Genomic DNA, 10,111 nt, shown 5'->3' with positions numbered 1-10,111 from the left:
AATCTTGTGAAGTTTACTTTGAAGAATCTTTCAAGAATTAGAGTGTTCAAAATTTCAAAGTAGAAGAAATATTATTTCTAGGATTGATTCAACTCAGTTTGATCAGAGTACACACTCAGACATTGAATCACTCTTTTCTTTGTCTTACCCTCTCTTCTCGTAATCTTTTCTTTCTTTCTTTCTTTCTTTTAGGTATTTTCTTCCTCAAAGGCATTTGTGTGTCCCACCATATAGTTAAAATAAAAAATAATTATTAAAATTTTCATATAGCTAAAAGTCACTAGGAACTCTCAAGGAGAGAGTCTTTGGAATGAAGAAAGAATTGAGAATAGGTTCTCATTTATAGGTTTAAAAATCCCTTCAAAAAATTTAGAAAACAATGTAGGATTTATAAATTATTTTAAAAAAAGAGTAAAAAAGTACTCTTACAATCTTCAATCCATGTGAAAAGATATCAACCAATAGAAATGTTCTAAATAAAAAAGATTTACTTTTACTTTAACAAAAAAATACTCCAATCAGAAAGTAACTTTCAAAATTATTTTAAAACAAACTAAATGAATTTTATTTGAATCAATTCTAAATAAATATTAATCAACGTTTATTAATATTTATTTTAATACTTTTATTGTGAAAATATTTCTCTCAAAATCTATATTGAGAAAAAACTTCATTTCTTGATTAGTCATCTAGAAATGGTCCACTTCAATCCGATCATAAAACATCACCCAGGATCGTCCCTTTTCACTTTCTTCTTGGATTTCATTTTTTCTTATATCTTTGGATTTTTTCTTCTTTGAAGGACATCATCTATGCTAACTTCCTCTATTTTATAACTTATTTTCACTTTCTTTTAGAATTTATTTTCTTCAAAGAAAATCTTTTTCTTCTCTTTGGATATTATTGAAAAAGGGGTAAGAGAGGAAAGATAGTAAAATTAGAGGAATATTAAAAGAAGGGGGGGAGGGGGGAGTTTTCGTAAATATTTGAAACTGATGGCATTTCAACCTTTAACAATTTTTATTTTTTTTTGATTTTTCTACCAATAATATTTCAACTTCAAGCTCTTCAACTTCTATAGTCAATTATTTTAAATTTATTAATCTCATCGTCAATCCATCATTTTCAACTTCACCATAACTCCTGGTAAAAGATCCTTGATTTTTTTTTTTTTGACCAAATTTCATTGCCTTTTCACTCTCCAAAAATCCTATCTTGTTCAAGGTTTGAAGGTAGATGTAAGATAAAATACAAAGGTTGAAGATGAGGGAAAAACTATTTACTGTGGAGATTTAACATAACTAATTTTGGGGAAAAAAAAGTCTAGGATTTTGGGTTGCAAGTTGAAGATGAGGATATTTAGATCCAAGGTTTAAAATCTCGCCTCAAGACAAGGTTTAGGCAACAGAAAAATCAAATACATACAATACATTCTGATAGATTCCCAAAACATAGTACATTTAACACCTTTAGGAGGTTTTTAAAATAAGATAAAGAGAAGTCTTGGCCCATAATTCAAAATCTATGTGTGGTTACCATCTTCTTTGTAATCTATAAATTGATCAATAACATTGGATGATTAAAAGTAATACATATTACATCCTTAATTTAAAGGAGGATTACTACTCCTAGAGCAATTTAATTGTAGATAAAATCTAGGATTAAGGGGCTCTAAGTATCTGCAAAAAAATTGTAAATCCTTATATTATTTACAATTAATCGGACGGCAGAGATTGTAGTTACCACAGCAAAGAGAGAGAAAACAACAATGTTGGCCCAATGCCATAACTTCTGCTCCTTTTTGGCTGTCTTTCCTTTAAGCTGTAGAAAATAGAAAATTAAAAGGAGATGGAATGAAGTGTTTAAGTTCAAATCCATGGAATTAATTTTGATTGTTAACAAACAATATGACTCAAATGGCATGTTATGGTTTGTAATTAGTTACCTTGATGAAGATCATACTTGGGAACACAAAGGTTAATGGGAAGAGTGTAAATGATCCGAATAAGTTGACGAAATCTCCCATGAAAGGAAATGCAGCTGTGATGAAAGTGTTTGCTCCAAAGACAAGTGCACGTAGAAGGAAGCGACGCTTGAGGTTATTGATAGAGTACGTTTTCTCGTCTAGTTTTAAGAACTTGGTATCAAGAGCCTCATGTATTGGTGCTGCAAACATCTGAATTCATCCATGGAAGAGACCATAAATTTAGAAATTCTAAATAAAAATAATGGTTGTTTTTTTGGTCGGGCTAAGGCCATGTTTGTTTTTTACTCATTGAGAGGTCAAACATGATCGGTCGATGTGGCCAACGCATTTGATACATCACACTTGAACTTGAGAAGCCAAGTTTTCTTAAAACATTAGAATATGTGAGATATTTCCTGTTTTGTAATGTTTTTTATTTTATTTTATCAAATAGGGTTACTCTTGTACTTCCATTTACTTTAAATTTTCTTTTTCAACTTTAAATAAATGCAAATGAAAAGGATTTAAAAATAAATTTAAATAAATGCATGTAAAATAAGTACCATTTATTGTTAGAAAATTATATTACCAAATAGGATATATCCTCCAGGGAAAGTACATAAAGGGACACGTAAAATTTTAAAATTACCATGTCATACCCATTTTTAGGGTATATCTTTTGACTTTCATAAAAATGTACTTTATTTGAAATTCATAATAAGCTTATAAAAATAAATTCAAATATGTTGGCACCGTTTTGGAAAAAAAAAAATTAATGTCAAAATGGTTAAAAACCTTTTATGCTAAAATGTGTATGTGACGCAATAATTTAAGTTTAAAGAAGAAAAAAAAGAGAAAACCTTACTTGTTGGGAGATTATAGACTGGAGAAAGACAATAGAGTTGATGAAGATCTTAGCCCACTTGGGCCCACTTAGCTCTTTAGGTAGATACTCTGAAACACCTGAACCATAAGCCCAATACCCTACTATGCTGACACCATAGTAGATTAAAAGCCCAACTGTGTATTGTAGATACAAGGCTTTTCTCATGTTCTTCACTGCTGGCTTACGCAAGGTCGACTATTTTTTATGACAAAATTATGTTATAAAAAATTATCAAAAATAGTTATATTGGTCATTCAACAACTTTTTTTTTTCTTTTTTGATCCGAAATCCTTACTTGTATCTCTGGAAGCAAGCCTGAGGTGTTGCAGACGACGATTGCTGCAATTGCTCCAAATGCGTTAAAGACTTTGTGTGATTTGCTTCCCTTAATTTTGTAGTCTACATTTGTGTTAGACTTCCTACAAAAAACGCAAACAAGGTTAATATTATATGAATGTGCATATGTATGTATTGTTGTGTAAATGTCTTGTATTATGTTACGCTACGCAAAGCTGCAGGATGCAGGGGGTAGTGCCCCTGTCGGGGGTGTAATATTTTCTTAAGAATTTTTTATTTTTTGGGGAGTTTTACATGTTTTGGTAACTCTCGGTTATATAAATAGAGATCTCTAGGTTTATAAAATTTATGAGAAAATAGTGATTGTTTTTGTTCTATTTCGTGGACGTAGGCACACTGCCGAACTGCATAAATCCTTATGTTTTGTGCGATTGTGTTGTCTTTGTTATTTCGATTTTTTCACATTTATATATACATACCATCTTTTATTAAAACTTCCAAGATGATGATAACATAAGATAAGGTGAGGATGGCCGAAATTGCCAACCAACGTCGCATTGCTGACATTGTAGGAACCAAAAATGCGAATATGAAATAGACTACACCAGTCATAATGATGTAATATTGAAGTCTCAATGGGGAAAGACTAAACTCTGAATTGATCTCCTGCATATAATAGAAGATTGAGTTAACCCCAAAAGAACGTAAATGGAGATAGTAAAAACATATATGAACATTCTTCAATAAGAGAATGTTATGTTTGTGCCTTGTATTGTGTTGGTAGGATTAAATTAGCTCAATGGATTGTACACCAAAGTGTTTGTTCGATCAAATCAATCAATTAATCAATCAATCTAAATATACAGTTTCTTAAGGAATGGGGAGCAAATAAAATAATTGAAGCCCAAAAAAGGATAAATCATTTCAAAGTTCATCTTTAAACTTTTGAACGATGAAGTTATATTGATTCTCTTTCCTTTAATTATAGGGGTCCTAAGGTTTATTATATTTAAAAGGGTAAATTATCATTTCCTGAGCTGATGGGACAAAATTCTTATTCCGAATAACTGTTCATTTTAATTCTTAAAATATGAACAACGAGATCACAGGTTTTTCAAGTGACGATCTCGTAGGTTTGAAGTGACTGTCTCACTGATATATATTCAAAATGACAATCTCGTTGATTTATATAGTGATGATCTCGCTAAAAGTAGCGAACTTACGAGATTGTCACTTGAAAAACTTACAATCTCACACTTCATGTTTTTGGGAATTAAAATGAACAGTGTGCCATAATTGGAATTTCGTCAAAAGTTTATCACATTTTGAGAACTTTCTCTATTTAAAATACTAGAAAATAATTGTAAATATAAGCAAACTCGAAATCTTATCAAATCTATCACAATCTTAATCTTCAACCATCTTATTACATTAAATCCTATGATACTCTACCAACTTACTTCAAACTTATGATGATTAACAATCATTATGAGATTGTTGTAATCAATAACGTTGAAAACGTGTTATATATATATATATATATATAAATTGCTGTGTTCGCTACATGAAAATTGAGAATTTTGATAGGAAAATTTGACGGGCGAAGGCCAACAAATTTTCATAATAAAATTTCGATGGCTCATGACTGTCAAAAAATTTTATGTTCCCCAATTTGATAGCTTAGAACCGTAGAATCTCTCATCCTTCATTAAATTGATGATTTCAGCTCGTTCCAAAAAAAAAAAAAAAATTGATAATGAAAATTTTGACGTCTTGGTCTGTTGAATTTTTATGAAATTTAACAGCCTTGGACCATCTAATATAGTCTTTTTTCATGTTGTAGTTGTTGATATGATGATAAATATGATCATCTTGTAAGATGAGTTGCCATTGATGAGTGTGAACTTAAAACAAAGAGTTGCATAACGATTATCAGTTCAATAGAGATGATTGGTGTCGACATGTCCATGTTTTTGAAAGAGGAATAATTGGCCCCATTCTTATGGCTGATGCTTACTGTCCATGATTGGTTTAAGTTATTTTTAAATTTGATGGATTTTAATTCAAAATCTTTAGATGATCAAATCATTAATATGTGATGAGATGCACTGAAACAATGATATGGTACATATCATGTACATTATTAGATTGCATACATTAAAAGAATTGTCAAAAAGTACTTCAATCATTCAATGAAGACTGGCGAGTTATCAAGAAAGAAATCATTGAAAGGGTTTTCAATTAGAGTATTTGACTTATTGAAGGAACCGTCTTCTTTATAAAACACGTGGCACCTGCACTTTTGGTGAATATTAAAGACAACGCCACTATTTTCAAACTCATGACAATGACATACCCCTTAAATGCAATCTTCACTTATAAACTAATGAAAATGACGTAAAATATCCTGATTTTTTCTTCCCAAAACACATTAATAATGACAATGATGATGGGATGATGAATTGATGACAACAAGGGCATTGAGGTCATTTTATTAATTTATATAAGACAAAAAAAGGGTCAGATTTGAAATTATTTTTCCTTGTAATTGTAGGAAAAGAAAAAGTATAAGAAGCAATTTTGACTGCTCTCTTGAATCCATTCTACCTATATCTCAAAGAAATTACTTTTGTTATTTAAATTCATATTATATAAATACGAAAAAATCATGTTTGAAAATAAAAATCATCTAGGAAAATTCTCAAATGCATGCCATGTAATCCATGTATGTATGTGAGAGTAAATCTTCTATGGCATGTTTTTTTTTGTAGGTCCCTGTGGCACTTGTTTTATAATCCATAGACGTCACAAGAAAAAAAAAAACACTCAACCCTCTTGATTTTATGGTTTAAATCATTTAAAAAAAAAAAAAATTGATTATGATTAAGCATTTGAAAATGAACAATAATTGAAGTCCCAAATTTGACCAAGCAAATGTAAAATGCATGCCATATGGCATGTATTAATATATATTTTAAAGATGTATGGTCATACCTTTAATGCTTTTCCTCCAAGTAGGATGAAACCCATATTTCCAAGAACGAGAGTCAAAAATTGCAGAACCCAAGTGATGTAATACATTTCTCTTCCTGCCACAACAAGACAAACCTTCTTAGTCTTAAGTCTTAGATTCCCCTATAAAAAGTACCCATCATCCTCACTATTATTAATAACAAAATCGTTAAATGGAACTCCTCAAATTGGGGGGATTTTTTCTTCATTGAATTAAAATAAATAATATTTATCAATTTTATACCATAAAAATAATAAATAGCATCATATTTAAAATAATTCTAATTTAATTTTTAATAAAATTTTATTTTGGATCATCTATGGAAGGACTACTACTTCATAGGGAAACCCGCCCCTTTGGACCCATTTGGAGCATGGAGATAAGAATTTCCTTTCTTAACTAGAGTCGTGATAATATGATTCATCACGTGATATACTCAATCGACTTCTTGATATGACAAATTCAAGAATCGTAGATCTATACATCTTGGGATACATGATTGCTCCCCTCCCCACAAAAAAAAATGTATCCCAATAATCTGTGTGTCCCGAGACGTATAGATCTACAATTCTCGAACTTGTCCCTGTAAAGGAGTAGACTTGAGCATGCCACCTGATGAGTCATATTATCATGACTCTTTCAGTTAACATATTATTTGAAATTTTCGTCTCTCTCTTCATTGATATTAACCATAGAGATTCGTAAAAAAATTTCCAACTAATTTAATTATGATTTGTAAGAGATATTATGGCATGCATCTAAGGTGGACCGTGATCCAAAGTAATTCAACAACGTGACAACATAATTAAGAGAGAGAGAGAGAGAGAGTCACCAAAAAGATAACCCATTAAGTCTCGGTATCGTATGAACCTCTGACCATGAATTATGTGAAATCCTGCCAAGAGCCAGTTGGCATAGGCAGTGAAGTAGCCAAAAACTATGAGGCAAATCAAACCCCAAGCCCAACCCAAAGGCACCAACATAAGGTTTGAAAAGCTCAAGATGTATCCACAATTGAAGCTTGTTACCAACAAGAGACTCACTTGTTCCCATGAATCTGAAACATAATCAAACACCCATCAATCCATTCAGAAATATTTCTCTACAAAAACATTGGATGAATATTGCTTAAATATTAAGTACCCTTAAGAGACCAGTTTAATCTACAATCCAAGAAAGATTGGATTTATGTTCACCCATGAAGAGAGATTGTAAAAGAATTCAAAGGACCCATATGAAGATTTTTTTATCAAAACTTTTTAAAATTAAAAATATTTAAGAGGAGAGATAAGATGGAAACTGACCATGGTCGATGGTATGTGCAGAGGTGAGACCACCATCAACTTCACTTGCTTCAACTCTAAAAACTTCTGATTTGTGGGTATTATTCTGCTCTTCCTTGGGTTCCTCTAGATCCATTGCTTTGAGGATACAATTTGGATTGGATCGATTTTAGACTCAAAGCAAACACACTTCTTTGTCTGAGAGAGCATAGGAGAGCAAATGAAGAACATGTGCTTGGAGATATAAATAAGAGACGTAGTTAGAGTCAGCCCATATGGATCATATGTGATTGTGGTGTACCGTAAGTCCTTAAATCATCCATCTATCATTAGTGGCAAGTCTATGTGCAATGCTGGTCTCTTGGGAATATTCTATCTTATGATAGAATTTAATTTGTGTAGTACACCTGTTGGCTTAAGGTCAAATTGGTTGATTATAGTAGAAGAGTCGTGCTGGAGTGACCTCAGGAAGGAACCTCGTATCGCACTTCGTCAATCTTGATGTGAAAGTGGATGGTAACCATAGACGCTTTACATCGAGATTGAGATCACTTCAGCATTATTCATATTTAGAATTCAATATTAATTGTAATTCTATCTGATAGAACATTGTTAATGTTAACGGGGTCCACTTAGGTCATATCAATCAAGTATTGATAAGTAATCTAAACACATGTAAGATTCATAGTTAATATTATTTATTGGATTTTTTTGAGAATAAATTTGAACCTAAGATCTTTTTTCACTTGAAAAATGTGGTTGGTGTAGGGTTTTTTTTCATTTTTGATGAAATCTTTGTTAAAAAAATATTTTCGTTATTTGTGAGAATTGAAAAGTAAAAAATTCTTTGATTTTCTTTCTCTTGCTAGTGTAAAGATAACTCTTTAAATATTTAGCCTCACATCGTGTACATATAAGATTTGTGCTCAACTAATAAACATTATCACTCTCCTACTTGTTTGAGTGTGAGTGAAAAAGAGACTAGGCCTCGCGCGCACATAGGCACACATTGGGGCCAACATGTCGAAAACCCTTAGTGCACATGCGATGCGTGCACATGAAGGGTGCAAATCTCGAATTTAAAGATCTCATCTCTATCATTGATCTATATAACCATTAGAATTAATCTTAGTTGAACATTTGGATCATCCAACATTCATAACCGGGTCAATTAAGACTCAAAGTCTCTCTCTTTTTCTTTAATTCATTAAACCATTAAGCTTCTTTGCAACATTGAATTTACAGAAACATTGTTCTGATCTCACTTTTTTTTACTTTTCATTATTGCTCGTACGCCTACTGACTTGATTGAGTTCGCCAAAGATTTGTTATTTCTAAGTGCGCAGTTAATAGACTTGTGACTGTTGAATCTTAAAAATCGATCACCTGAGATCGACTGCACTGTGGATATCATCCTAAGAGGATGAAATTGATTTTAAGAATAGTGGTTTCTTTATGTTTCAGTCACTCAATCAAACTAATAAGTTCATTCCAACTATTATTATTGTTTGATTTAACATAATCTATTTTTTTATTCAGATTTATACATTAGGATCAACATCTTGCACATATACTTGATTATATAACATAGAAAGAGTCGTGATAATCTGACGCTCTTTATTCACACACCCCTTGTATGCCCCAATCACAGAACTGTTGATCTTTTACTTCTGAATACACAAGAAAAAGATTTATAGTTCTCCAACTACTAGATCAAGGAGTGTATGGGGGCGTCTAACAAAAGAGCGTTGGGTTATCATTAGTCATATAGAAAAGAATAATGATAAATTGACTCCCCTTTTGACAAACTCCCCCCAAACTCTTCCTATGTGGCTCTGCATATAATCATATATTTTTCCTCGGGATACACAACTTCACATACTCCCGTGGGGAGAGTTTTGGGGGAGTTTGAAAATCACAACTATATAAAATTTTGTCATGAGTTAGAAATTTGGGAATGAACTGATTTTTTGTCAGATACAAAATTAACTCGATTTGGTAAAATTACAAACATCCACAAGCGAAAAGATGAGATCATTTTACTATTTTCACGAAAAAGAAAAGGGGATACAATGTCTCAACCTCACTTCCTCTCAATAAAATTAAAAACTTTCTCCTCAAAATCGTAATATAGTAATACCAGTTTAATATGAATTTATATATAATTCGCACAAAAATGAAATTGCTTTAGGAAATTTTCAATAAAGTCACCCCAACAAAATTACAAATACTTGTAGAATTCATTCTGCCCCCATTAACTAATGAGTCGTGATAATCTGACTACCCCACGTGCCATACTCAATGACTACCTGACATGAAAAGTTTGGGAGCCGTAGATCTGTGTTCATTGGGATACATGGTTTCCTCAAGATACACTTTTTTATGGGGAAGTGTAGTTGTGTACCCCGAAGAGCACGAATCTACAATTCCCAAACTTGTCACATCAGGATAGTTGATCGAGTTTGCCATATGGGATAGTCAGGTTATCACAATTCTTAAATAATACCGTCAACACAACACTGGGCACAAACATAACAAGTGACATGTGGAAGAAATTAATGCTTTGTCCCAAAATGTATAGAATCGTGTTTTCTTTGTATTTGTATAAACTGTCTAGTCCTTATGATACATAAATGATTAATGAGGCTTATAAAGATGGTTATAAT

General features: G+C 31.8%; 1 protein-coding gene across 1 annotated transcript; it reads right to left on the bottom strand.

Annotated features, from left to right (window-relative positions):
* Positions 1-1,511: 1,511 nt before the first annotated feature.
* On the bottom strand, positions 1,512-7,729 carry LOC147398684 (proline transporter 1-like). Its single transcript, XM_086447943.1, has 8 exons — positions 7,467-7,729; positions 6,995-7,219; positions 6,144-6,238; positions 3,625-3,815; positions 3,148-3,271; positions 2,832-3,047; positions 1,946-2,176; positions 1,512-1,821 (listed from the first exon to the last, which is right to left on the bottom strand). The coding sequence occupies exons 1-8, from the start codon at positions 7,579-7,581 to the stop codon at positions 1,672-1,674; spliced, it is 1,347 nt and encodes a 448-aa protein (XP_086304069.1). The 5' UTR covers positions 7,582-7,729; the 3' UTR covers positions 1,512-1,671.
* Positions 7,730-10,111: the final 2,382 nt, after the last annotated feature.

Source organism: Akebia trifoliata, chromosome 7, assembly GCF_017979445.1.
Source record: "Akebia trifoliata isolate Shusen 1 chromosome 7, ASM1797944v1, whole genome shotgun sequence".
NCBI classification, from domain to species: Eukaryota; Viridiplantae; Streptophyta; class Magnoliopsida; order Ranunculales; family Lardizabalaceae; genus Akebia; species Akebia trifoliata.
Note: the sequence above shows the minus strand (reverse complement) of the source record. Positions and strands in the feature narration are given on the sequence as shown.

Coding starts and splice junctions, on each gene's coding strand:
- LOC147398684 (XM_086447943.1), bottom strand. CDS start 7,581: ATGGATCTAGAGGAACCCAAGGAAGAGCAGAATAATACCCACAAATCA. Junction 6,239..6,994: donor CTTAATGGGTTATCTTTTTG/GTGACTCTCTCT, acceptor TTGTTGTGGCAG/GAAGAGAAATGTATTACATC. Junction 3,816..6,143: donor TTGGAGGAAAAGCATTAAAG/GTATGACCATAC, acceptor TATTATATGCAG/GAGATCAATTCAGAGTTTAG.